The following is a 27957-nucleotide window of genomic DNA, read 5'->3' on the forward strand; positions in this document are numbered from 1 at the left end:
GACACCTGGAGCCACCCAAGGCAGCCATTAGTCTAGAGCCTGCGTCTAGTGTGCCCTACCCTCCCGGGCCTCCTCCTACAGCCCTGCTTACTCATGGGCCTCCCTAAGACACTTCCCACCAGGATCCAGGTCCTGGATTCTGGGTGAGCTGGGATGGTCCAACATCAGGGAACCTCAGGTGTCTGAGAGTCTGGGGACCACTCTTGACTGACAGGGGACTCTGTGGGAAGTTGTGACTACAGGAGGGACACTCAGTGCTAGATGCCCAGACCCAGCCACGCCGGAGCAGGCCAGCCTCCCGCACATGAGCCTGGATGGACGGATGGCGTTTCCCCAGGAAGGGCAGTGGACGACCCTCACCTTCACTCTAGACTCAGGAACCTCCCCGTTCCCACAGTCTCCAGTCCTAAGGGCATACACGGGTCCCTGGCCAATGTCCTTGCCCTGTCGTTGGCTCAGTGACCATGACGACCCCCTCTGGTGCCCATCTCAGGGAGCTGCAGGATCTGCTGATGGAGTCGGGGCCTCCTACAAGCATGTGGAGCCAGGTGAACCTCACCCAGACACAGCGCCCCCTGCAGACAGAGAGCCTGTGGCCTCTCCTGGACACGGGGAGAGCGTCTCTGCTTTTCTCTCTGTACCTGGATTTAATGTGCTCTGAGTGCCAAGTTCTGGTCCCAAAGCATTTCATGGTCACTGAATCCAGAATCCTAAGCAGACTCACTGAATAACGCACGAGGGAGCCATCACCCACAGGGAAATCTGGTCATGGGAGCTCTGTCCCAGACAGCTGGGCCTGGCCTAGAACTCAGAGGATCTTTCCCCTGACCTCCCCCCAGGGCCGGAGCTTCCCTGCACCCTGGGAGTGCTTACATGGCTGGGTGGGAGGTCCCGTCCCTCACTCCACTCCAAGCTTCAGCAGGTTCAGGAGGTGCAAAGCGCAGCGGCCCCAGAGGTGGCTTGGCAAAGGGAATTCCCAGGAAGGTGTGGACGCCCGCATCGGTGCCTTCCACGTGGACCAGGTTCCCGCGCACCTGCCCCGTGTGCGTGTTCCGGATGGGGCTGGCAGAGTCCTGGCCTGTGGGCAGAGAGGTACAGCAGGTGGGGGCTCCCCATGAGCTGCCCTCCCACACTGCTGCTGTGGCCTCTCCTTGGCATCGGCACCTCAGCCTTGCCAAGGCCTCGGACCTACAAACACTGACCTGACCAACGTCCTGCATGAGAAACTCTCCCCATCTCCCAGCCAGCAGTGCTGTCCCTGCCCAGCCCAGGACATCCCACAGCTCCCGAGGCTCCTGGGGCCCTAGCACCCTCCCTGAGCACTAGGAGTCAGCGCAGGTGACAGCCCTGGGGGCGAGGAGAGCGTCCTTTCTGCTGACTGCCCTCGGTCACAGGAGGTAGAGCTGTGAGCACCAGACTGACCAGGCTCCCCTGCTAGGAGGCTCATGCTCCAGGCAGCAAGAAGGGAAGAAAGGAAGCATCCTCTAGGGGGCGGTGTAGTGGCGCTCGGGTGCACCCACAGCCTGCATGGCCAGCATCCCCTACACAGTTCCATCCTGGCTGCTTCACCCCGGATCCAGCTCCCTGCTAATGGGTTGGGGACGTAGTAGACTCCCCCAGCGCCTGGGCCCTGCACCCTCCTGGAGGCCCTGGATGGCTCCTGGTTTGGACTGGCCCAGCCCTGACTGTTATGCACAATGTGGAGGGAATCAGAGGGTGGAAGATCTCTTTTCCCTTTCTCTCTGGAACTCAGCATTTCCGATAAATAAGAAATCTTGAAGACAATACAAAACATTTTCACATAATTGTCTAATATAGTCATTTTTTTAAAAAGCAAAACAAAGCATGCTCTCTAAAAGAGATGGCATTGATGCCATGAATGCAGGAGGGAGGTGACTGTGCCCAGGACGGGACAAGCACAGCCTGACCTGGAGACCAGTGAGGGACGAGGTGACGAAGTCACCAAATGGGGAAGGCCATGGATCAGTAAAGAGTTTCTACCAATGAATCAGCACGAGCCAGGAACGCATCAGCAGGAAGCTGTAAGGATGTGCCCACAGACAAGGATCTCACACAAGTGATGAGGAAGCAAGTGGGAACTGACACCTTGTTTAATTTTTTTTATTTATTTGAAAGACAGAGACACACACAGAGAGACAGAGATGTTCTGGTGCTGGTTCCCTCTCCAAATGCCCACCACAGCTGGGACGGGGCCCTGATAGGCCAGGAGCCCTGAACTCAATCGGGGTCTCCCAGTGGGAAGCAGCATCAGTACCAGAGCCCCCCTGCTGCCTCTCAGCCTTCAGGTTAGCAGGAAGCTGGACTCAGGAGGTGCCGAGGCGGGACCCGGGCACAGGGCTCAGGGCTGGGCGTCCCCAGCGGTGGCTCCAGGCTGCTCCAATGCGGCCCCTCATGACCTATGTTGTGCCACGAATCAGATTTGAAAAGGTCGAGATGTTCTATGGTGAGGACTCAGAACCACATGCTTGTCTTCGGAAAACAAGAAAAAACAGCAGCGGAACCCTAACAGCTGAACCTGATGGAGCCTCTAGGCTACAATTCCTGTGTACACAGGGTGAGGGGACAGAGGAACGGCCAGAAGGCACCAGAGGGACGGTCCTCACCCTCCAGAGAGAGCCAGGGGTACACCGGTTTCTCAACACAGGAATCAGGAGGAGGAGCACAGCGAGGCAGAGGGGGAGCTGAAGCGTGAGGGAGACTCAGCAACACAGGGCAACCGCGCAGGGGTGCAGAGCGCGGGCGCGGGGGTGGGGAGGGGACCTCTGTGTATCGCTGGGGTAGGGAAACGGGACACCTGCTCTGGGAACCCGACGGGCAGTCCTGCAACACTTAACCTGGAGCTCCACATCCCTGCAGGTCCCACCCTCGGTAGAAGCCCAAGGGAAGTGCCAACTGTTGGGCAGACACTTGGAGCAGCAGTAGCAAGGCCGCTGGGATGCTCCCCTCCTAACACAGCGGGCGTCTGAGGGAGACCGTGGAGGGGAGAGCTCTTTCTCACTCTGTCTCTCCCTCTTTCCCTGTGTCTCTGCCTTCAAAGCAGCAGAAATCAATCATCCCCAGCCCATGGAAGCTGACTCCTCCTCGGGAGGAACCTCCCATGTCACAGTAGGTGATGCCCGGCCACAAGGGTGCTCTGGGCCCCTGGGTCAGGGAGAGGAGAGCCTGGCCCCGGTGCGGGTGAGTAAACAGCGCCTCTGTCCTGAGCTGGTCCCGACCTTGTCCTTGTCGTTTGCCCCAACCATGGAGGACAGCGCTGCCTGCAGCAGCAGTTCCGGCTGTGAGGCTGACAGTGAGCTGAGCTCAGCAGAGTCCACGGAGGACAGGGGCAGCTTCCGTGCAGACGCTGCCGTGTTTCCTGCCCCGGACACGCACAGCGACTCCCAGGGACCTTGGGGAACAACTGCCCCCTCTCTGAGTGGGGACCCAGCCCCAGATATTACTTTATTAGGAACCACAGTGATGTGGGGAAGACGATCTGCCTGGAAGGTCCTGGTCGCCGGGAGAGTCTGTGCATTGCAGGGCAGGCGGGGAGCCCGTGGGTGAGCATGGAGGAGGAGGAGTGGGGCCTGTGCTGGGGATTAGATAGGGAGAGGGTGGGGTTAGAGACCTGGGCCTTTAGAATGAGGAGACAAAGAATCAAGCACACACCCCATGGGTAATACCCATGCGGGCTGAATCAGGATAAAACAAATGCCAGGTTTTAGGGTAGAGTCACGTTCGCCCTGGAACCTTAGCCTACAATGGGGTCAGAGGATACCCTGGCTTACAGATGGGCTTCTGGATTGGCATCAGGGGCTTTGTATTTGCAGGTCCAGTTACCCAATTGGGGCCACCTGGTGGGGCAGGGAGCCGCTCTGCCAACGGTCTGCAGCCCTGGAGACAAATGGTGCCAGGGCAGGTTCCTCACTGTCGTGGTCACTTGCTCCAGCAGCCTGGAGTCCCGGGAACGTCCCCGGTTCCCACGCCGCCCCTACCTCCTGGGCTGCTGACTAAGAGCTGCGCTGCTCAGAGCCCTTATGTTGGGCTCAGTCCCTTGTGTTTGGGGCCTTGGGCAGCCCTGACTCTCCCGGAGCCTCATGGGCAGCGCTGTCACTTCTTCCCACTACAGACGCCCGGGTGTTGTCCTCATGAGGCTGCAGGCTCTAAGTGCGTGATTGGGCAGATCTGACCCGGGTCCCTGTCGCCGCCTGCCGATCCTCATGCATCCCCATGATGCGTCCCCATGGTCTGGGGCAGGTCCCGTGTGTGGCTCTGAGCCCAGAGGCTGACCAGGGCACTCCAGGGGCAGTCGCTGGCCCAGCCCGTGACCTGAAGGAACAGGTGGGGCGAGCCCTGGGGCAGGGTTTGGGGGCCTGGCAGGAGAGCAGGACTGAGAGGACAGGGCCTGGTGGGGTGCTTCCCCTGGCTCCTGCCTCCCTGGCTCCTGGCTCCTCTGGGTGTCCAATCCCTCTCCTCAGTCCTGGAGTCACCAAGTTTACTGTCCTTGCCGGCTGACTCCAGGATAGTGTAGGGATGGACAGCAAGCAGCAATGGGCTGTGACTGGACACCCTGGAGGCCTTCTCTGAGAATCTATTTTTTAAAAAGATGTATTTATTTATTTGAAAGGCAGAGTTATAGAGAGGCAAAGAGATAGGGGAGTGATTTTTGTTTTTAAGATTTGCTTATTTTACTTGAAAGTCACACATACACAGAGAGAGAGGGAAAAGCAGAGAGAGAGAGACAGGTCTTCTTTCTGCTGGTACACTCCCCACATGGCTACCATGGCCAGGCTGTGCCGATCTGCAGTAAGGATCCAGGAGCTTCCTCCAGGACTCACATGCGAGTACTGGGGCCCAAGGACCTGGGTCATCCTCCACTGCTTTTCCAGGCTACAGCAGAGACCAAGATCAGAATGGAGCAGCAAAGTCTCAAACCGGTGCCCATTTGGGATGCCGGCACTACAGTCCAGGGCATTAACCCACTGAGCCACACTGCCGGCACCTGCTAGTCAATATTTTATACCACTTTCCCAGGATGCACCTGTGTCTCAGCTGGGATCAGGAAGGAGAAGCCATGATGGAAACATGGAAGTGAAATTCTGGATGGAGGGGCCATAACAATCCCTTCAGTATTCCCACAGGTGAGATCCCACCCCACTGGGTTATGCATTTAGGGCACCGCCCCCTGGGATGAGAAAGGGGAGGGCCCTCTCTGCCCCTGTCTGTGCTTGGGAATCCTCCTTGGGCTGCCTCTTCCTCTCTTCCTCCTGGCAACCCTGGCCCATTCCTGCTGAGGGTCTCTCCGTGTGTGGCGGCCCTCAGTAGGCGTGCAAGTGTGCTCACGCTCTCTCTCCTTGAAATCAAAGCTGCTTTTGTGCACTGCCTGTGGCTGCTGCTGCTGTGAATCATCACCTCGATGGGGACAAGAAGCTTGAGTAAAATGTAAGACCTAGGGCCCACACCTTCCCCACCGGGCACCCAGCAGGGTACGTGTGGTCCTGTGACAGCAGTGGGGGGGCCGGGAGTCAGCCTGAGTGTAGGAAACATCAGGCTCCCTGCAGGAAGGAGGAGCAGCCTGGGCACGGGAGCCCCCAGGGGAAGTGGACCCTGGCTCATGAAGGCTGACTTTGTGGCTCCTGAGAACTGGCCTTGACCTCTGCTCAGCCCAGGGCTCTCTCAGCCACTATGGCCAGGGCTAGCCCAGGCCATGTCCAGAGGGAAAATCATTATCTGTGTACCCTGCATGGGTGGCAGGGGCCCTCCTGTGCTGCTTTCCCAGGTGCCTTAGCAGAGATCTGGATCAGGAGTGGAGCAGCTGGGACCTGACTGTCATTCATACAAGGTGCCAGGGACATGGTTAAAGGCTTAACCCCCTGTGCAAAGCAACAGCCCTATACTCCAGGTTTACTGCATTAATGATTCATGGTATCCCAGCTGTGCAGGTAACCAGGTGTCTTAGAGAGCTGAGGGTCTAAGAAAATGTGGCAGGTTCACTCAGGTGTATGTGACTCAGCCGTGAAAGGACTGGAACCCTTATTTGTGCTGTACGGATGGGATTGAGGGCGCCACTCATGGCAGCGTAAGGGACGAAGCCACGGTGACTCCTGGAGTCCGGGTCCTCTGTGGCCTCTAAGAGATGTGAGATCATAGGGCATGCTGGGAGGAGGAGGAGGAGTCTTAAGGCACCAAGGGTGGGCAACAATGCCCAACGCAGTTCCCTTCTTGTGGGGAGGGCCTGGGGCTGGGAGGACAGGAGAGGGAGGTTGGGGAGAAGGTGTAGGGGGCAAGACAGGAGGGGCCCAGGTCCCAGTGGGTGTTGAGGAAGCTAAGCGTGCACTGCTGTTGCCCAACACAGCTCCAAGGAGGGTGCATGGAATGTGTCTCACACGAGGGACCCAGGGCAGGCTTGGCAATGAACCTCAAGCCGTGCGTTCCCCACAATGGTCAGCCAAGTTGACAGAGGCAGGAAGGATTGAGTGGCCACGTTAGAGTGCCTAATGCATCTCTCTGGGGATGTGTGTGAGTGCATCGGGGCCCCACCTGCACTGGAGCCCCTGTCCCCCACCCCCACACAAGCAGCTACAGCTCCGTGTGCTGCTCAGCTCCTCTTAGCTCCTGGACCCTCTGGGGCAGGGTGTGGGTCCAGAACTGGAGCCTGTGGGCCTTCAGGGCCTGGCCCACTGCAGGCTGCACGTTCAGCTGCAGGTATCGCTCATCCTGGTAGAACACGGGCCAGTGTGGCAGGCCCTCGCCGTTGGGGTTCCTGCAGACAAGACGTCAGGAAGTAGACGTGAGCAGCTCGTGGCCCACCCCAAGGTCACTGGGAGATGGGAAGAATGTGCCTCGTCCCAGGCCCCTGTTAGAGCCAGTGGGTCCTGCAGCTGGCGAGGGAGCTGTCACATGACTTAGGACCCTGGATGCTGGTGAGTTCCCCCCAGAGGAGAGAGGGCAGAGGGTCCCAGGTCCATGGGGATTTGGGGGGCCTCTCACCCGTTGCGAGCAAAGTTGGCCCAGTACTTCATCACCCTCCTGCTCAGCAGCTCCTCCTCCTCAGTGAGGGGCACTGCAGAGGGGAGGGGCAGGGTCAGCTCGGCCACCCCAGACCTGCTGCCCCATCATGCACCTCGCTCCCAGCCCAGGTGGAGCTGACCCTCAGCTGTTCGCCAACGCCTATGTCTCTCCCTCACCAGTGGGACCAGCCTTTGTCATTTTCATGTCCCAGTCATCCCCTAAGTCTTCGACTCTGGATATTTCTTTACCTGATGGTTGCTTCCCTCTGTCCCTGGGACATTTGTAAGGAAACAGACCTGACTTTGAACCCATGTGCACCCAGGCTGGACAGTCATCCCTGGGAGGGCAGAGGAGGAAGGAGCAGAGGCTGCACCCTCAGGGCTCTCAGACCCAAACCTGCTCTGCCCTCTGAGCTGTAAGACTTCGGACCCTGGATCTCATCTAAGCCTCAGGCTTTCATCCCAATGGTGGGTGCAGAACCCCTCAGAGAGAGCCTGCACTTCATCCCATCCTGGTAATGGAGGAAGATTCACCTTTGCTGCCAAAGAGAAATGATCTGAACACAAAGAGCAGCTCATCGCCGTGGTCAGCCCTCACGTGGGGCGGCCTGAGGTCCTTTGTGAAGCTGGGTCGATGCTGGAACTCGTAGAAGTAGACAGGGGCGTGGGAACCTGGGGACGGACGGGGAGATGCGTGACCATGGGGACCACACATCACTGCCACACTAGGCTGGGTCCTGGCAGTATAGCAGAATCCCGGGTGGAGCAGGTGCAGTGGGCATGGCCTGGATTAGATCTGGCCTTGGCTTCCTGGCTATGAGGTTTGGGAACAGTCGTCTCCTCCTAGTTCAATAGAGGCCATATTCATTTCCAGGTTCAGTCATGGGGGTTTAGTGAGAGGAATGACACCAGGTCCCCGGCACCCCGGGACCTCCTGAAGACATGGATCAGGACCTGGACAGGACAGGCGTCACCCTCAGGAAAGGACCCAACTCTGAGCTGCCCCTAGCGAGTGAGGTCTCAGTCACAGTTGAACTCACGCTGGGAATGTGCTACTCGGAGTGCAGGCATCACGAACATGGTGTCTGCCATCATCTCCTGGAACTGGGCCATGAGGGTCTTGGGGTCCTCATTGCTCCCCATGTATTCGTCCATCAACAGGTCCCCCAAAGCGGGAGGCAGCATCTGGCCCAGGGGAAGGGGAAGGAGTGAGGGGAGCAGGCTCCTGGGAGGGAGGCAGCAGGCTCAGGCTGGGGGACGGAGGTCCTGTATAGTCAGAAACTGGGGGAAGAACCAGGCTCCGGGAGACCCCACCCAAACACACGGCAGAACCTTGGTTCCAAGAGTCCCTGTCTGGGCAGGTGTCTGGGATGCGCTCTGTCGTGGCAGGAGCCTGGGGGCCTCACCAGCTGTTTTGTTGCTTGATGCGTAATCTCCCGCATCGCATGTCTGTCTCTCTCCTCTTGAGGGTCAGTGGCAAACAGGACCTGATGGAGAGGCAAGAGTCCCATGTTGGCATGGCTGTGCCTAGAGTTTAGAAGCCCAGAAACCTGCCCACCACATGGGCAATGTGGGCACTCACCTTGAGGATGACCCAGCCATACTCATCATTGTTGACACCAATGATGCTGGGGACGGGTTGAAAGTCATCCGAGGCCAGCAGCTCCTCGGGGTGTCTGGGCAGGAAGACTCCATCCACCACCCCTGGGATGAGCATGAAGTGCTGTGGGGTCACACAGGTCAGGGAGAAAGTTTTGTTGCAGGTATTTTTTGCGGCCCTCCTTGTAAATCCCCCAATTTTGGCTCAGCCCAGGCTAATCCAGGTTGCTCCCTCCCACCATGGGGTCTCCAGCCTGGCATACAGAACAGAACCTCCTGCTCCCTTCCAGGGCTGGGATGTCAGGAGGCATGGATGGGAGGAAGCTGTCCCGGGGACTATGAGGTGCACACAAGCCCATCACCCCCTCACCCACGTGCACGGGGCCCGACCTTGGTGATGGCCAGCATCTCCTCTTCACTCTTGCCCCGCAAGCAGCGCACCAGGGTCTCAGAGTCCACCTGGCCACAGCCAGACAGGTTGGCCACCACCTGCAACGGGACCACACAGGGGCTGGCACAGCCATGCTGGAGACTGGGGGTTGCCCACGGCCCCATTGAAGGCAGCTGCACCCCAAATCACACAGGGTGTGGTGTGCGCACGGCTGCAGTGGAAGCTGATTGTTGCTCCTTCCCCATGACTTGGTACCGCCCAGCCGCAGTGGGCAGCACCTGCTGAGCTGGTTGCTGACAACCTGGGGCTCAGGCGGGCAGAGTGGCAGAGCCAAGAATCACCTCTGTTACCACTGGGGCTCAGATGGCACATTCTGACCCCAGAACTCCTCAGCAGTTCGCAGATAGGCTCAGTGCCTGTGTACCCAATGGTCCTCATAGTGACCACTTCACCAAGACTAAGAGAGGCAGGAGCAGCAGTGCTGGCTGGGCAGGGAGGACACTCACTGTGGAGACCACCTCAGACGAGCTGGTGATGAGGCCGGGCATCAGGGCCACCCCACTCTCCATGATGGCTCTGTGGAAGAGACCTTCGGACATGGGTGACAGCACATGGGATGACACACTCGTGCCACCTGCAGAATCGCCGATAATGGTGACCCGGCCAGGGTTGCCTCCAAAGTGGGCGATATTCTGCTGGACCCAGCGCAGCGCGGCCACTTGGTCCAGGTAGCCCCAATTGCCGGTGGCGTGCTGGTCTCCAGTGCTAAAAAGTGGCAGGGACAGGGGTCACAGGGCTGTCCTGGTGCCACTAATTCTGCAGTGCCGACCCCAGCCCCTGTCTCACCTGAAGAAGCCCAGGACTCCTAGGCGGTACTGGATGGTGACCAACACCACATCCTCAAATGCCGCCAGTGCAGAACCGTCATACATGGAAGCCATGCCCGTAGTCAGCCCACCACCGTGGATCCACACCATCACCTGGGGAGTCAAGGATGGACCTTGTGGCTCCCCCAGCCTAAAGCCTGCTCATCTCCAAGCTGATCTAACCAATTTTGTGATCTGTGCAGGTGCCCAGCACACTGAACTCCACCCAGACAGCAGGATCTGGGCCATGAGCCAGGGTCCCAGTGCCAGCAGGAAGGCCAGGCCTCCCATCCTTGGAGTTCTAGCCCTTGTTTCAAAGCTTGGCTGCGTCAATTCCAGAACCTGCAGTGAGGTGGAAAGCTAAGAGCTGTGTCTTGGTCCTTCCACATGGATTTTATTCAAAGTGCCCTCCCTCCCCATGGGCTGCCCAAGCGTCCATGGCTGATGTCCTGTGTGACCTCCGAGGTCAGCCCTCACCACACAGCAGAGTGAGTCTCCTGGGCATGAGGATGATGGCAGTGTCCTGGGGCCATCCAGGACCCACTCATTCTGACCTCTGACAGCAGCCAGGCCCCTGGGACCCCACGCCCAGGCCTCAGCTGCCCACCGTGGGGGAGCTGCTCTTTTTGGCTCCTAAAGTGAGAGGATTTGGACAGGGTGTGCTCACAGGAGGGCCCGTGCAGGGCTTCTCCTTTCTCATCTAGCAGAAGGCAATGCCCTCCCACCCTGGCCCACCCTGCCCCACACTCACAGGCAGGTCAGAGCCCTCATGGGCATGTGCAGGCGAGTAGATGTTGAGGTACAGGCAGTCCTCGGACATGGGGATGGAAGGTGGGGTGATGTCCACCAGCAGAACATCTTGACCCATCATAACCAAGTCCTGCAGACACCTGGAGCCACACAAGGCAAGATGCTAGTCCAGGGCTCTGCTGTGGCCCACACCAGACCCTCCCCATCCCCTGCCTCCTGCAACGCTGCTCACTCATGGTCCTACTCTACGCCCTTCCCACCATGATACACCTCTTAGACTCTGGGCTAGTCAGGATGGCGCCGACATCCAGGGAGCCTCAGGTGTGTGAGGGACTTGGGCACCACTTCCTGACTCTCAGGAGACTTGTGGGAGGTCGTGACTGCAGTGACACTCAGTGGAGGTGACATCAGTGCTGGATGGCCAGACCCTGCCATGTCTGGAGCAGGCCAGCCTCCCATACACGCCGCCTGGGTGGACGGATGGCGTTTCTCCAGGAAGACCAGGTGGACTTCTGTGGCCTTAATTCTAGACTCTCTGGGAACCTCATTGCTCCCACACTCTCAGTCGTAAGGACAGTCAAATGTCCCTTGGCCAGTGTCCTTTGGCTCAGTGACCATGGCAGCCACCAATGTTCCCTTCTCAGGGACCTGCAGGGTTTGCTGCTGGAAGTCAGGGAGAGCAGGGACTCCTACAGATGTCATGGAGCCAAGCTGGCCCTCACCCAGAGCCAGCGCCCCTGGCTGCACAGAACCTGTGGCGAAAGTGAACGAGGGGAGGTGGGTCTCTGCACACTCTGCAGCACCTGGAGCTCACGCCCTCTGAGTGTCAAGTCCTGGGCAGGAGCCTGGCAGCAGCCAGGAGCCTCCTGAGCCTTCGCAGGCTTGCTGGAAAACTGCACATGGCAATCCTGCACACAGGAGGATCGTGGCTTTCAGGTGTGAGTTAAAGGACAGCTGGGCCTGGCCCACTGCTCAAAGGATCTCCTCCCCCCACCCCAGGTCCAGAGCTTCCCTGTGTGCTGGGAGCGCTTACATGGCTGGGTGGGAAGTCCCGTCCCTCACTCCACTCCAAGCTTCAGCAGGTTCAGGAGGTGCAAAGCGCAGCGGCCCCAGAGGTGGCTTGGCAAAGGGAATTCCCAGGAAGGTGTGGACGCCCGCATCGGTGCCTTCCACGTGGACCAGGCTCCCGCGCACCTGCCCCGTGTGCGTGTTCCGGATGGGGCTGGCAGAGCCCTGGCCTGTGGGCAGAGAGGCGCATCAGGTGGGGGCTCCCCATGATCTGCCCTCCCACACTGCTGCTGTGGCCTCTCCTTGGCATCAGCACCTCAGCCTTGCCAAGGACTCGGACCTACAAACAGATTTCCTGCAAGTGCCTTATGATTCCACTCAAATGAGCGGCCAGAAATAGCGTTTCCATAGTGATAGGAAGCAGAGCCGTGTGTTTCTGATGCTGAGGCCAGGATTGCACCGAGTGGAAGAACTGACAGAGTGATCTCTGTGAATGGAATAAACAGCCATGGAAGTGCACAGTGGACATTGTGCAAGGCCCTGGGAACCTTGCTGGCCCCTGAGCAGGAGGCCCTAGGCTGGGTGGACAGAAGCCCACAATACCAGTCACCTTTTCCCACTCATGGTTTTTAATTACATTCTTCCTCTATGTGGGCTCAGGAACCATAGAAGCAACGAACTTTTCAGACCGAAAATATTCAGGAAATATATTGTGTGTCTGTGCTCAGTATTACAGACTTTTCTCTCACTCTTCCTGACACTGATATAACAGTTACTTACCCAGCACTTGCATTGTGTGGTAGAACTCATCTGGGGATGATTTAACGTGTGCCAGAGAACTGTGGCACATACACGCAAACACGATGCGGCTTTCCGCAAAGAACTCGAGCGTCCCAGTTTTGGAATAGGCGCTCTGGAATTTAGGAATAGACTCCCAGTTCAGGAATAGACTCCCAGTTTAGGAATAGACTCCCAGTTTAGGAATAGACTCCCAGTTTAGGAATAGACTCCCAGTTTAGGAATAGACTCCCAGTTCAGGAATGGCCTGCAGCCTGGCCGATCTCAGACACACCCACCTGTGGCCAAATCAGACTTTATTATTGGTGTGGCTGGGCCAGGGAGTTAAGAGTCTTTGCTTCAAACTCCCCTTCCTCTGGCTCACGGAAGGGGCTTTTATACACACACACAGAGCATAAGCTGGGAAATGTTGGGGGGGGGGAGTCTGAGCTCTAGGTAGTGTCCTTAGCATTCCTCTCCCTGAGCTGTGGCTCTCTATGGGCAGATTTGTACCTGGATTTCAGACACGCACACACCCTGTGTCCTTTCAGTGTCAACCTGGTGACTGTTCCGTCCTGAGTGGTCATCTACTTTGTTTGCCCTAAGATTTATTTATTTGTTTGTGTGAAAGGCAGAGTTACTTACAGAGAGAGGGAGAAAGGAAGAGAGAGACAGAGATCTTCCACCCACAGGTTTACTCCCCAAAGGGCCACAATGGCTGGGGCTGGGCCAGACCAAAGCCAGGAGCCTGCAACTCCATCCAGGTCTCCCAAGCACTTGGACCATGTCCCTCAGCTTTCCCAGGGGCGTCAGCAGGGAGCAGGATCAGAAGTGGAACAGTCAGGACTCAAACCTGCGCTCACGTGGGATGCCAGCTTCGCAGGTGGCAGCTTAACCCTCTGGGCTTCCACGCTGCCTCCTCGATTCTTTCTTTAAGGAATAAGACTTTTGCAGGAATAAAAAACAACTTACTCATTAGAATACGGCCAGAGGATTTATTTTTGTGTTATTGGCGGGGGAGTGGACATGGGGCTCCTCCAGGGAGAAACTGGGCCTTTTTTTTTTTTTTAATCTTTGGGAGACTCTGTGACAACACCAAGAGACAACTGGATTCTTTCCGAGCATGAGAGCAACAGGAAATACTGTTTGAGCCACTGAGTTACAGCCCCGCAGCTTATCCTGCTGCCGGTAACCCCAGCATCCTGCATCAGAGTGCCTGTTGGATCCCAGCTGTTCTGCTTCTGATCCAGCTCCCTGCTCATGAGTCTGAGAAGGCAGTGGAAGCTGGCCCAGGTCCTCGGGCCTGATTCCTGGTTCCCACAGGGCCCATCCCCAAGTGTTGCAGCCATCTAGGGAGTGAACCGGCAGATGGAAGCACACTCGCTCTCTGGTCTCCCTCTCTCTGTCAATTTTCAAATAAGTAAATATTTAAAAATCGATAAATGAATAAAAATGGCAACTGCATGACTAGGCTGAGCTTCCTGCCAGGCTCAGACATCCTTGAGAGTCTGGGCAAAGGGCGGGGAATGATGGAATTCCAGCTGGGCTGGGCACAGGGGAGGGTGAGTGTGGATCCCCTGGGCAGAGTAGATAGGGACAGGGTCGGGGAGAAGACCTGTCAACCTAGAGCATCCAGGGTCAGACACCCAGGCCCCATCTCACCTGGGTGAGCTCTGGTAAGGTCAGGGAGGGCCCGGGCAGGCACTGAGCCCCTGGTCTTTGCCTTCAAACGGAAGCCTCTGGCCCCAGGGCAGCCGTGTGGGCTGAGGGGCCCTGTGGCCTCTGAGATCAACCCGGGCCCCCATGCTCCCTGCTATTAACCTTCAGAGGGGACCAGGTGCCTCTGGCCAAGAGCACCCCAGAGAGTCCCTGGCAACAGGAAGATGTTGCTAACTGTTCTCAGGACTGCGGGCGGCGGCGCCACACACACAGGAAGAGAACGCCCGGACTCCTCAACGCAAGCTGCCCTCTTAGATCCCCTCCTGTTAGGCGCACTCCTCGGTGTCTGGGGCCTCGGGCAGCCCTGAGACTCTACAAGCCTCAGGGGCCCACCCTGGGTGCGTGAGTCCCCGTGCTGTCACCTCTGCCTGCTCCACCAGCCCTGGTGTTGTCCTCCCAGGGCCACAGGCTCTAACTGTGGGATTGGGCAGATCTGACCCGGGTCCTTGTCGCCCACCACGGGAGCCTCACCATGAGCTGGGACAAGGAGGAGCAGCAGGAGCCCGCAGACCAGGGCTCTGAGCAGGGCAGCTCGTCGGTGCGCCCCCATGGTCCGAGGCAGGTCCACGAGTGCACTGCTGTGGCCACCAGGCTGTGCTGGGCGCTTCAGGGGTGGATCAGGGCCTCATCCAACCTGTCCAAAGGGGAGTTTGGCCTGGGCGGGGAGCAGGCGGGGCGAGCCCGGGCGCGGGGCTTGGTGGCCAGGCTAGAGTGGGACTGAGCAGGCAGAAGCCAACACACAGAAAAGGAATGGCCTCCTCCCCTCTATCAGGCCCCTGTCAGTGTGCCGGGACCCTCCCCTCTGTCCTGGGGTTCCTGTGCTCACTGTTCTGGCAGCTGTGGCCCAGGAGGTGGAGAGCAGGGAGCAATGGGCTGTGACTGCAAACACCGGGAGAGTCTGGGGCAAGATCAGGACCCCTCCTAGAGAGAAGCAGGATGACCTGTGGGGACGCGGGATTGGCCTGGCGCCTGCGCTGCGTGGTGACTGCCCCCAGCGCTGCCAGCTCCTCCCTGGTTTCAGGACTCAGTTTACCTGTTCAGCTGTCTCCACAAGCCCCTCCCTACTCTGTCATGGCTCTTTTGAAAGACACACATGACCCTGGTCCTTCTTTTCCCTTTGTTTAATCATTGACTTACTTAGTGTCTGGAGGGAGAGATATTCCCCCAAAGGCCTGCGGTGGTTGGGCCTGTGCCAGGCCAAATCCAGGAGTCAGGAACTCAGTCCCGGTCTCTTGCATGGTGTCAGGGATCCAAGTAGGTGAGCTCTCACCTGCTGCCGGCCTTGGTGTGTGTGCCTGGGATGCTGGAATCAAGAACAAATCCGGGGGGGGGGTATCCCTTGTGGAACCCGCTTCCCATATGGACGTTGGTTCGAGTCATGGCTGCTCCACTTCCAAGCCAGCTCCCTGCTATTGCACCTGGGAAAGCAGAAGAAGATGGCTCAAGTCCTTGGGCCCCTGAATTAACATGAGAGACCCAGAAGAGGCTCCTGGCTTCAGATTGGCCCAGAGCTGGCCATGGCAGCCATCTGGGAAGAGAGGCAGTCGATATAAGTGCTCTCTCTCTCTTTCTAACTCTGCTTTCCAAATAAGATAATAAAGCTTAAAAAAAAAAAAAAAGGCAGATCTGGGACTCAAACGCAGGTGCTTCAATATATCATTGTGGGTGTCCCAAATGGTGTCTTAACGGCTAGGCCAAGGATACCTCTGTCGGTGGCACTTCTGAAGGTCTATCCCCCTGATCACTTGTGACTTTCCATGTCCCCAGCTCCCCCAGAGAGGTGTGTTCTGCACATTTCATAGGAACCTGTGGATGTGAACCCAGCGAGGCACTCCCGAGCCCCTGGAGAGGCACGCACTTGAGTGGCAGCTTCCAAAGCCTGTGTCCCTTCAGGCTACAGGGCAGCCAGCGTGGCACAGGATCCAGCCTCAGCAGAGGGAGAAATAGTGTCGGGACCAGCCTCGAGTGGCCTTTGGTACCCGCTGAGAACCAGCCATGGCTTCTGAGTGCCGCCCCTGCAATTGCAGTCACAGGAATCCATCAACAGAGCGAAGAAACACCAGCAGAAGGGGAGGAAACAGTTTCAAATGATTTATCTGAGAAGGGATTGATGTCCAGAATATATAAGGAACTCAAACATTTGCCTTTTAGAAAGGCAAATGGTCTGAATGCGTAAGTTTCCTAAAGATGCTACACAAAATCTAAAAACTCTGAAAGCAGCCAACATCACTGGTTATGAAGGAAATACAAGTCAAAACCACAACGAGACACCAGCTCACCCTGCTTAGAAGGGCTCCCATCAAAAGGACAAAAATGATAAATGCTGGTGACGAGGAGGAGGAGGGGGAACTCCTCTACACGGTTAGCTGGAATCTAGGGAGGTCTTCAAAAAGCTAGACACACACCTACCAGGTGAATTCCTGATCCTGGGCGAATATCCGAAGGAAGTGAAAGCAGCATGTCAAGGAGACACCTGCGCTCCGGGGTTCGCTGTGGTACTGTGGGCAATAGCCGAGCTGTGGAAGCACTGCGTGTTGATGGGCAGATGAAGATGTAAAGCTGTGGTACATACACAATGCGGTGTGACTCACCCATAAAGGAGAGTGAAATCCTCTCACTTGTGCAATGTGTTTGCATGGAGGGCACTGTGTTAAGTGAAATAAGCCAGCCGCAGAGAGACAAGCACCATGCTCACACTCACTTTTTTTTTTAATACTTATGTTTATTTATTTGAAAGAGTTACAGAGAGAGATAGTGCCCGAGAGAGAGAAAGGTCTTCCATCCACTGGTTTACTCCCGAAATGCCTGCAGCGGCCAGAGCTGAGCTGATGCAAAGCCAGGAGCCAGGAGCTTCCTCCAGGTCTCCCATGCAGGTGCAGGGGCCCAGGTACTGGACCATCCTCCACTGGCTTCCCAGGCCATTAGCAGGGAGCTCGATTGGAAATGGAGCAGCCAGGACTCAAACCTGCACCCATATGGGATGCCAGCATCCCAGGTTGTGGCATAACTGGTTGTGCCACAGCACCGCCTCTGCACTCACTTGTAGAAGCTACACAAGTTGACCCCGTAGCAGTAGAGAGAACAACAGTGGTCACCAGCGGGTAGGAGAGGCAGGAGGAGAAGCCTCTGCAGAGGTTGGGTAACAGTTACCAGAATACAGCTGGAAGCAAGAGGTTGTAGAGCTCTAGGTCACAGTAGGGTGACTGAAGTTTATTCCTTATCGTGTAAGTCAACAGAACTAGAAGACTTAGTTCAAGGATCCTTAAAACAAAGAGTGCTAAGTATCTGATTGACCTTTGTAGCTGCATGCACGTTTGCGGCATGAATGCTGAATGGGCCGGCTGAGTGGATGGCCGTGGATGGAGGATTCAGCCTGCAGTCCCTGCTGGTGGTGCGGGCACTTTCTCCTGAGCCCTTCCTCCTGCCTAACACAGGCGGCTACAGTTCTTTGTGCTTCTGCTCAGGCCCCATCAGCTCCTGGACCCTCTGGGGCAGATATTTGGTCCAGAATTTGCGCCTGTGGGCCTTCAGGGCCTGGCCCACTGTAGGCTGCACGTTCAGCTGCAGGTATCGCTCGTCCTGGTTGAACACGGGCCAGTGCGGCAAGCCCTCGCCGTTGGGGTTCCTGCAGACAAGACGTCAGGAAGGGTGCACCACGGTCACTCTGAGCCCTGCCCAGCCCAGCCCTGAGCACCTATCTGGGGTCTGGCCAGGCCACTTTTAGGCCAGGAGGGGTGGGGAATGGGTTTCCAGAAGCAGGAGAGCAACACCTCCCCCTAGTGTCAGGCCCATGTGTGGACCCAGTGTCCTGACCTGGCCTGTCCCTCCCTCACAGGGAGTCTCTAGGCAGAGCAGCTCATGGCCACCCCAGGTCACTGGGAGATGGCATGAGTATGCCTGGGGCCAGGGCCCCTGTGCCAGTGGGTCCTGCAGCTGCCGAGGGCAATTTCACATGACTTAGGACCCTGGATGCTTGTGAGGTCCCCACAGAGGAGGGAGGGCAGAGGGTCCCAGGTCCCTGGGGATTGGGGGGGGGGGGTCGTCTCACCCGTTGCGAGCAAAGTTGGCCCAGTACTTCATCACCCTCCTGCTCAGCAGCTCCTCCTCCTCAGTGAGGGGCACTGCATGGGGGAGGGGCAGGGTCAGCTCGGTCACCCCAGTCCTGCTGCCCCATCATGCACCACGCTCCCAGCCTAGGTGGAACTTGACTCTGAGTGTCCCAGGACTGGCTGTCTGCCTCCTTCCTTCATTCCCTTGGGGGCTGGGAATGCCCAACACTCTCTTCCTCAGCTCAGCCTCTAGGTCACTGGACACCTGCTCATTCCTGGTCCAGAAAATTCCTTTCTTCTTCTGACTCAGGGAACTCATTTAGGAGACAAATACGCTTTCAAAATACCTGCCTCTGCTCCCCCGCTGGACCCCGAGGGTGGGCAGAGGAGGTCGGGCCCAGGTTGCTGACGGAGGGCTCTGGGATTCCAACCCTGGTCAGCCTTCTGAGCTGTGAGATGTTGTACACCTGAGCCCGCCCTCTGTCAGAGCCTCTCTTCTCCATCTGTATAGCACAGGTGATGCCGCTGTAGGGACCAGGCCATGCTTGTGCCCCATCTCCAGAGGAAGGAGGAAGACTCACCTTGAGTGCCCCCGAAGAAGGATCTGAAGAGAAGCAGAACCTCGTCACCATGGTCAGCCTTCACATGTGGCGGCTTGGTGTCCTTGAAGAAGCTGGGCCGATGCTGGAACTCATAGAAGTAGACAGGGGCGTGGCAACCTGGGGCATCGGGGTGGCAGGGTGGACAAACCACTGTCTGCAGACCAGTTACCTGAAGCTTTCCTGCCTCACCCTTGATGACGGGCTATCTTGTTCCCGGTGGACTAAGTGATGGAACAGCACAAAGTGGAGCAGGAGCAGTGGGACCAGCCTAGGTGGATTCACGGCCTTGGACTTCCTAGCTCTGTGGTCACGGGAACGTCCCTGAAGCCTGTTCACCTCCCCTCAGCTTCCTCATCTGTGAAACGGGGGTTTTCTGCCTCCTGGAGTAGCCATGAGGAGGAACTGAGAGGAGGGGCATCAAGAAGCTGAACTCGGGGGCACAATAAGGACGTGGACAGGGACCAGGACAGCACAGACCTCACCAGGGACCCATAGTTCTGAGCTGCTTTCTTGCCAGATTGGCCTTGGTCACAGATGAACTCACGCTGAAAATGTGCCACTTGGAGGGCAGGCATCGCGAAGATCAAGTCCCCCATCATCTCCAGGAACCGGGTCTTGAGGGTCTGGGGGTCCTCACTGCTCCCCAGATACTCCTCCATCAACAGGTCCCCAAACTCAGGAGGCAGCATCTGGCGCAGGTGATGGAGAACATGCAGGTTAGACTCTGGGGCAGAGGGGCGACAGGTTCAGGGTGGAGGAGTCAGGTCGTGGGATGGGAAAGAAAAGGGGGAAAGGGCCACGGTGACCCCCCACAAGCCCAGCCTTAGCTCATGGGGTCGTTGCACGGGCAGTATCTTGGAGCTGCCCTCTCCTTTGGAGCAGGAAGCCAGGAGCCCCACCTTCGGTTTCGAAGATCTCTGTACAACAGCTTGCATGGTCCCTCTGTCTATTGCATTCTGTTGGTCATAGATGCCCATGCTCTGGGAGTGAGAGGAGAGTCTCAGGTTGGGTTGGATGGTTCTGGAGCTGGTGGCCCCACCATCCATGCTGGACACACAGTGGCCTGGAATCGGGCCTCACCGAGGGGATGATCCAGCCGTACTCATCGTTGTTGACACCAATGATGCAGGGGACGGGTCGGAAGTCGGCTGAGGACAGCAGCTCCTGGGGGTGCCTGGGCAGGAAGGCCCCGTCCACCACAGCAGGGATGATCTTGAGGGCCTGAGGGGACACTCAAGTCAGGGCACAGGGTCAGGTCCCAGACCTTCTCTGATGCCTTCCACCCCTCCCTGGCTCAGCCCAGTGCGCTCACATCCACCCTCAAGAGGCTGGGATGTCCTCACCTCCACTTCCCATCCAGGACCATGAGGACAGCAAGGCATGGAAATGAGGTGCGTGGCCCAGGGAGGATGATGGGCACTCGGGCCCTCTGCCCCCCTTCCCGCCATCCCCTGTGAACTCAGCCTGACCTTGGTGATGGCCAGCATCTCCTCTGCACTCTTGCCCCGCAGGCAGTCCACGAAGGCCTTGGAGTTCTCGTGGTCACAGGCAGACAGGTTGGCCACCATCTGTACAGGGACCAAGCAGGGGCTAACTCTTCCTTGCAGGGAGGGACTGGAATTTACCCAAGACCCTGGAGGGGACGCACAGGTGCACCCCAGATGTCACAGGAAATTGTATGCTGTTTGTGTAGTTTTTAAAAAATAAACATATCATATAATTCCATGAATGTTTTATAAGTATTTATTTATTTATTTGAAAGGCAGAGTTAGAGAGAGAGGACACACACAACACACACACACATGCGAGAGAAAGAGAGAGAGAGAGAGATCGTCCATCTGCTGGTTTATTACACAAAGGAATCTAAAAGCCAGGACTGGGCCAGGAGCTTCTTCTGGGTCTCCTACATGGATGCAGGGACCCAAGGACTTTCCAGGCGTATTAGCAGGGAGCTGGATAGGAAGTGGAGCAGCCAGGACTCGAACCTGCACCCATATGGGATGCTGGGGCTGCAAGACACAGCTTTAACCCACTGAGCCCCAGCGCTGGCCCTGATTGTGCAGTTTTGATGTTGCCCCAACTTCCCCTAAATTCGCAGGTACCAGTCAGGGTGACCAGCACAGCTGCTTAGATGGTTGTGCTCACCCTGGAGGTCCCCAGGGTGACAGCGTGGCAGGGCACAAACAAACTCAATCACCGCAGTTGCCGAGCCATGTGAATGCCAACACCCCCCCACCCTTCACAATTCCGGGCAGGCACCAGCTCTGAGGCTCCCAGTGGTCCTTGCTAGGCTCACTGATTAGACAGAGTAACAGAGGCGCTAAGAGACAAGAGGTGAGGGAGCAGGTCGGATCTCCAGGTTCTCCCTGCCAACCTCAGTCCTCCCTCCCCGATGCCCTGCTCACACACGACCTTTCTCCCATGTCTCTCCCATCAAGTCACAGGCCACAGGTCCTGGAGAAGCTGCTGGGGCTTCTGCAGTGCAGGGGACTCACTGTGGAGATCACATCAGACGAGTTCGTGATGAAGCGGGGGAGCAGGACCACCCCACTCTGCAGGATGGCTCCGTGGAAGAGTCCTTGGGACATGGGTGACAGCACATGTGTGGAAACACTTATGGCACCCGCAGACTCGCCGAAAATGGTGACCCGGCCAGGGTTGCCTCCAAAGTGGGCGATATTCTGCTGGACCCAGCGCAGCGCGGCCACTTGGTCCAGGTAGCCCCAGTTGCCGGCGGCGTGCTGGTCTCCAGTGCTGAGAAGTGGCAGGGACAGGGGTCACAGGGCTGTCCTGGTGCCACTCTTCCCGCAGTGCTCACCCCAGCCCTGGTCTCACCTGAAGAAGCCCAGGACTCCCAGGCGGTACTGGATGGTGACCACCACCACGTCCTCAAATGCCGCCAGCGCAGAACCGTCATACATGGAAGCCAAGCCTATAACCAGTGAACCCCCATGGATCCACACCATCACCTGGGGAAAGTCAAGACCAATACCACAAGGTTCCCACCCAGCCTAAACCTCACCTGGGCTGCCACCTGGACTACCCAGCACTTGGCTCTGTGCACCTGCTCATGGAGACAGAGTTCCAGCAGGGGGCAGGACCTGGGCCCTGTTTCAGCAGGAGGAACTGGCCTTCTATACTTTTTGCTACACTTTGTGCATTAAAGCCTGGTTCCATTACTCCCAGAACTCCTTGTGAGGTGTCAAGGAAATGGGTGTTCCCCTGGTTGTCCCACATGACATTAATCAAAAGTGTCCCGTGAGTGTACTTGGATTCAATTACTTTACTATTAGCATTGACCCTCAGATAGTCCATGGCTGGGTCTTTGATGACCTCCAAGTGCAGGCCCTGGGCCCCTGAGTGGTCTTCCTGGGCACAAGCCGGCTGGGTGGGTCCTAGGACTGCCCAGGGCCACAGCCTCTGACTTCCGGGAGCCCCTCGGCTCTGAGACTCGTTCTCTCAGGGTCAGGTGCCCACCTGGGTAAGAAGCATTTCTTGGCTGATGTTGAGAGGCTCCTCAGCAGATCACATGCCGTGTGGCCCCTCCCATCCTATGCTTTCTCATCTTCTAGCAGAAGGCAATGCCCCCCACCCCGGCCGACCCTGCCCCGCACTCACAGGCAGGTCAGAGCCCTCACGGGCACGGGCAGGCGAGTAGATGTTGAGGTACAGGCAGTCCTCGGACACGGGGATGGACGGCAGGGTCAGATTCACCAGTTTCAGAGCCTGTGTATTCATGGCAGCAATGTCCTGCAAACACCTGGTGACCGCCCACGTGAGAAAGTCAGTCCAGGGGCCGGCCGGGGCCAAACCGGACCTGGGTCTGGACTTTCTCCCTGCAACCTCGGTCCTCCCTCCCCGATGCCCTGCTCACACACGAACTTTCTCCATGTTTCTTCTCTCTCTCTCTCTCTCCCCCCCTCCCTTTCTCTCTCCCTCTCTCTCTTCTTCTCCCTCTCCCTCTCCCTCTCCTCTCTGTGTGTAACTCTGACTTTCAAATAAATAAATCTTTAAAAAAACAAATCCCTTGGCCACAGGCACCTGGCTCAGTGACTCTGGACATTGTCCCCAGGCAGCCACCACCGCTGCCCTCCTCAGGGACCTGCAGGATCTGCTGCTGGAGTCAGGGGCTGCTGCCTGCCTCGCGGAGCCCCCTGAACCCGTCCTGGGGACAGCGCCCTGACAGAAAGTCTCTGCTCGTTCTTCAACCCTGGAGCCGAGGCCCTCTGAATGCCAAGCCAGAGCCAGGAGCCTGGCAAAGCCACTGCACCTCCCCTCCCCCACCCCCGCGGAGCCATAGATGACTCATGGGAAAAAGGCTCATGGGAATCTGCTGAACACGGAGGGAAAACAGACTGGGGTGTGGGTGAACAGACAACTGTGCCGTGCCCAGGGTCTAGAAACCCCTGACCCTACCCCAGGGCCGGAGCTCCCCTGTGCCCTGGGAGGACTTACATGGCTGGGTGGGAGGTCCCGTCCCTCACTCCACTCCAAGCTTCAGCAGGTTCAGGAGGTGCAAACCGCAGCGGCCCCACAGGTGGCTTGGCAAAGGGAATTCCCAGGAAGGTGTGGACGTCTGCATCGGTGCCTTTCACGTGGACCAGGCTCCCGCGCACCTGCCCCGTGTGCGTGTTCCAGATGGGGCTGGCAGAGTCCTGGCCTGTGGGCAAAGAGGTGTCAGGTGGGGGCTCCCCATGAGCTGCCCTCCCACACTGCTGCTGTGGCCTCTCCTTGGCATCGGCACCTCGGCCTTGCCAAGGCCTCGGACCTACAAACACTGGCTTTAGCAGCTTCCTGCCTGAAATGCTCTCCCCTCACCGCTCCGCTGACTCATGACCTATTCAGAAGAAATATCCAGAATTAGTAAACGGCAGAGGCAGAGAGCAGATGGCTGGGCTCTAGGAATGAGGTTGGCGGGTGTTGTGGAGGGAAGGTGAGTGCATGCGGCGGCCTCTGAGGATCCTGAAACCGTAACTGAGCAGCAAAACCTGAAAACGAGGGTGCAGCTACGGAACTGGCCGTGGGCAGAGGCTGCAAGAGGAACAAGCTAGAGAAGCCTGCATCCCTGGAAGTGCTGGGCTAAGGCTGCTTCAGGCAAGTGCTCAGATACAAAGAGACTAGGAAGGGGCTAGAAAATCCAGAGACTGGTTAGGTGGCCCTGCCCAGCATCCTGATGAAACGTGGACAGTAAGGCCACGAGCCATGTTGTCGAGAGCTACCTTATTGGAAACTGGAGTCAAGACCACCTTTGTCACACAGTTGTGTCCATGCCCTGAGTGATTCATGGAAGGAGGAGGAATTTGAGAGAGATGACTTAGGATACCTGGTGAAAGAAATTTCTAAGCAAAATATATAGAAGGAGCCGAGGGACTGGAGCTGTAGCGTAGCAGGTAAAGCCACTGCCTGCTGTGCCAGCATCCCATTTGGGCGCAGTTTGAGTCCCGGATGCTCCACTTCCAATCCAGCTCTCTGCTATGACCTGGAAAGCAGTAGAGGTTGGCCCAAGTTTTTGGACCCTGTACCCACACTGGAGACCTGGAAGAAGCTCCTGGCTCCTGGCTTTGGATCAGCACAGCTCTAGTCATTGGGACCATCTGGTGAGTGAACCAGTGGATGGAAGACCTCTCCTCTCTCTCTCTCTCTCTCTCTCTCTCTGCCTCTGCCTCTGCCTCTCTGTAACTCTGTCTTTCAAGCAAATAAATAAATCTAAAAACACCAAAAGAGTGCAGCTATTTGAAAGGTTCACGAAGAATAAAGTGTATTTAAAAAGAAGAAGAAGGAGGAGCTGCATGGGTATTGGTAGTTACTTTCAGTGAGATTTACCATGAGGCTCAGCAAAGGGAATCGGTTTAAAAATGTGGGAAATTCACAGCCTGCTCACTCAAGAGCAAAGGAGTTTGGGAAAGAATAACCATGGTGTGGCCAAGGAACCACTTGCCAAAGAGATTCCTGCAGAAGGAAGCCAGGCGCAGGGCATTCTGCAGCCTCCGGGGCCATCCCGCTTAGCACAGGCACAGGAGGCTGGCAGGGCAGAGTGGTTCCAGAGAATGGCCATGGTCACTGCTTTGCTTCCCATTGAAGTGCTCTGTGGCTATTCCAGCCGTGTTAACGAATACCCAAAGGGAGCGACCCACAGACCTTGGTGGCATCTCTCGGGTGCTACATTTGCAGAGGTGCGCAATTCACGTCTTGTGGTGGCAGTGGGGGTCTTGGTGGCTTCCACTGAGATTTCAAAGAAAAGTTGGGGAGCCAGGCTGAGTCCTCCTCCAGGGAAGAAGCCACAGCAAACATTTACCACTAGAATGCACAGGAAGCTATGGCATAGGACTGTTCTTCTTAGACCCTGGAATTGTGTAGCCCTGTTCCTCTGACCCCCACACACTGTGCAGTGCCAGGTTGGGAAAGCTGAGGGCACCAGCACACCACCTGAAAGAGTGAGGTAGGCAGGGAGGTAGCCAGAAGGAGCTGAGGGCTATACCGCCCAGACCCTAGCCCCTTCCGTGCTGATCCGACATGGCTGCAGGTTCAGCACAGCCACTGCCCATCATGCACCTGAGTTCGCGTCCCATCATGCACCAGACCCTACGCTGCTTCCTAGATTCCACCACATGCTCTGAAGCCACATGTGCACCAGACATGGTGCAGCGCCTAGAGAGAACTATGTGCGCTGCAGCCCTGCCCAAACCTCTGCTTTCATTAAATATTCAATTAGGCTCTGCCTTGGGCACTACCATCCTGTAAAAGGACAACACTGAATCTTGCAAATTGCAACACTCATTTTCTCCTGAGATTGCCCATGTTCCTGAGGGTGTACTTTCCCTTTGTCTTCAAATAAACCTTATATTCCTGCTCCCCTTTATCTACGTCTCCTGGAATTCTTTCACATGTGGAAGCAAGAGCCTGAAACAAGTCTAGTGTGAGATGACCTCTCTCCCCCTCTCTCTCTCTCACTTCCCCCCTGCACCAGGAGCAGCTTCACACCTGTGGCCAGCAAAGCCAAAGCCCTGGGGGCTCACACCGCCCCTATTGTAGTGTACATGAGGTTCTGGACAAAGATTTAGCGATTGCACTGCTGGGTCTGGATTCGGGACCTGTGAGCCCTTTCTTCTTGCCTGTGTTTTCCCCTTGGCATAAGGATGATCACCGCTGGCGCCTGTTGCACCCCTATTGCTTGGAAGCACACGAGTTGTTTGCTTCACGGTTCACAGCTATCAGAAGTTGGCCTTGGGCCTCAGATGGGACTTGGGACCTTGGACTTCTGAGTCATTGTGGACTGGGATAAACCCTTGCAGACTATTGGCATGAAATGAACGCTTTCTCCATTGTAAGAAAGACTCATGGGGGTCGGGGCACAATGCTCCAGGTTAGCTATGGGTGTGGCCCCCAGAGTTCCTGCGCTGGGGGCATGGTCCCCAGTGTGGTGGTGGTGGCGGTGAGGGATGACCTCAACTTCGAGGGGGGGAGCTCCCCTTCTTTCCTCACGGAGAGGGGTTGCCTGTACCCACGACTGTGAGTGCATATCGACTCCTGAGGACACTCTGAGGCATTATGTCTAAGGTTCTGGGACTTAATGGTCCCAGCAGAGGAGCCAGAACCAGCTGGGACAGAAGGAAGAGCGACTCCCTGTGACCTGTCAATGATTCTTTATGGACATGGGTCCAAGCCAAACCACTATTTTAAACATGCAGATCCTTCTTCCTAAAATATCCTTGTCACCTCTGAGAGCCTGGAAGGGGTGGATAAAGGTTGATTCTTTCCTGGGAAGAATAGATTGGGAAAGGGTAGCTGGAGAGAGTCAGGTCCTACAAGTATGGCATTTTGTGTGACAGGATCAAGGGCTGGGGACTCTGCCCACACAGCTGCTGTAGAATAGTCCCGAAGCTGCTTGGAGGAGTCACCATAGAACCCCAACACTGGGGTCCCTTGCCTGTGCACAGTAAGCCAACCACTAACACCAGGGTGGTGGGAAAGACACATGGGTATTTACTGCCAAGTGCAGAGCAAGGAGCCACAGGGCTAGCACTTAACTCCTGTCTCTCCAAGGGCGGCAAGGCCGGCAATCTTCAAGTTCAAAGCCGGCGAGGAGCAGTGCCAGCTCAGCTTGCAGGGGCACCTGGCTGGCCCCCTTCCTTTGATTGGCCAGTGAAGGTGGTGAGCATGTTCCCTTTGGAATGGTAGAGGTGGGCTCCTGTCCATCTGGGCCCATGGATAGATGGGTTCTGTGTTTGATCAGGGCTGGTGACTTCCTGACAAACATCTCAGCTGAAGTCTAACACCTGGACCTCAGCTCTGTCAGCTGTAAGAGGGAAAAATGAATCCCCACCTTGCAATCTGGGTGCTGCTTGGAGGCGAGCACTGAGATGTTAGCTATAGGTGAGGGACAACTAAACTGCAGGGCAAGGGAGAGATACTGGAATCTGATAAAAATCTGCACCAAAGGCTACCATGCTTGCACAGCCCTGGAGGTCAAGGTGAACCTTAGCCCCAGGTCAGGTGCAGGGACTGAGAAGGACCTGGTGGCCATCGGAGCAGCTTTGCTTTGTGGAGCTGGGGGCTTCCGAATCCCCAGACTGTCAGTAACCTCGCCTGAGGCCCTCGCTGGAGGGGGCCAGGAGGCACATCAGGCCAAGGGGTTGACTCTCAGAGCCAGCAGCACCAGGAAGGTTTATCGCGGTTGTGACTCCTTCTGCCAGCTCCAGACCCAAGCCCTGGAAGAAAACGGCCCCAGTTCCCACGCCTCCGCCTGGCCCAGGGCTGCTGACCCAGACCAGCGCTACTCAGAGCCATCGTGCTGGGCGCACTCCTCCGTGTCTGGGGCCTTGGGCAGCCCCCACGCTCTCCAAGCCTCAGGGGCCCACCCTGGGCGCACAGGTCCCGCGCTGTCACCTCCGCCCGCTCCACCAGCCCAGACGTTGCCCTCCCGCGGCTGCAGGCTCCAACTGCGGGATTGGGCAGATCCGACCCGGGTCCCTGTCGCCGCCCGCGGGAGCCTCACCGTGGGCTGGGACAAGGAGGAGCAGCAGGAGCCCGCAAGCCACGACGCAGAGCTGCGCGCCCGGTCGGTGCGTCCCCATGGTCCGAGGCAGGTCCGCGTGTGTGCTCCTGCGCCCCAGAGGCTGCCCCGGGCGCTCCAGGAGCGGACCCTGGCTTCACTCAGGCCAGAGTCTGGCCTGGGCGGGGAGCAGG

General features: G+C 57.2%; 2 protein-coding genes across 7 annotated transcripts; both read right to left on the reverse strand.

The window, feature by feature from the left end:
- Nucleotides 1–4600: 4600 nt before the first annotated feature.
- Nucleotides 4601–13290, reverse strand: LOC138843051 (cocaine esterase-like). The gene is made up of 12 exons (XM_089319089.1): nt 12405–13290; nt 11650–11854; nt 10618–10756; nt 9847–9980; nt 9507–9765; nt 9000–9098; nt 8593–8733; nt 8417–8497; nt 8051–8195; nt 7545–7682; nt 6991–7063; nt 4601–6763 (listed from the first exon to the last, which is right to left on the reverse strand). The coding sequence occupies exons 1-12, from the start codon at nt 12472–12474 to the stop codon at nt 6580–6582; spliced, it is 1668 nt and encodes a 555-aa protein (XP_089175215.1). The 5' UTR covers nt 12475–13290; the 3' UTR covers nt 4601–6579.
- A 3531-nt stretch (nt 13291–16821) lies between these two features.
- On the reverse strand, nt 16822–27903 carry LOC138846545 (cocaine esterase-like). Of its 6 annotated transcripts, XM_070062570.2 has the most exons (12): nt 27767–27903; nt 23227–23431; nt 22390–22531; nt 21607–21740; nt 21267–21525; nt 20241–20339; nt 19852–19992; nt 19671–19751; nt 19316–19460; nt 18751–18888; nt 18169–18241; nt 16822–17745 (listed from the first exon to the last, which is right to left on the reverse strand). In XM_070062570.2, the coding sequence occupies exons 1-12, from the start codon at nt 27843–27845 to the stop codon at nt 17559–17561; spliced, it is 1683 nt and encodes a 560-aa protein (XP_069918671.2). In that variant the 5' UTR covers nt 27846–27903; the 3' UTR covers nt 16822–17558. The 6 variants fall into 6 exon arrangements, 5 of the variants coding, with proteins under 5 accessions (XP_069918671.2, XP_089176321.1, XP_089176323.1 ...); XM_089320195.1 differs by lacking the exon at nt 27767–27903 and having other exon boundaries at nt 21607–21703; XM_089320194.1 differs by lacking the exons at nt 16822–17745; nt 18169–18241 and adding an exon at nt 18526–18672.
- Between the last annotated feature and the right edge of the window lie 54 nt (nt 27904–27957).

Source organism: Oryctolagus cuniculus, chromosome 18, assembly GCF_051225735.1.
Source record: "Oryctolagus cuniculus isolate XC-2025 breed Fujian yellow rabbit chromosome 18, ASM5122573v1, whole genome shotgun sequence".
In the NCBI taxonomy this organism is placed as follows: domain Eukaryota; kingdom Metazoa; phylum Chordata; class Mammalia; order Lagomorpha; family Leporidae; genus Oryctolagus; species Oryctolagus cuniculus.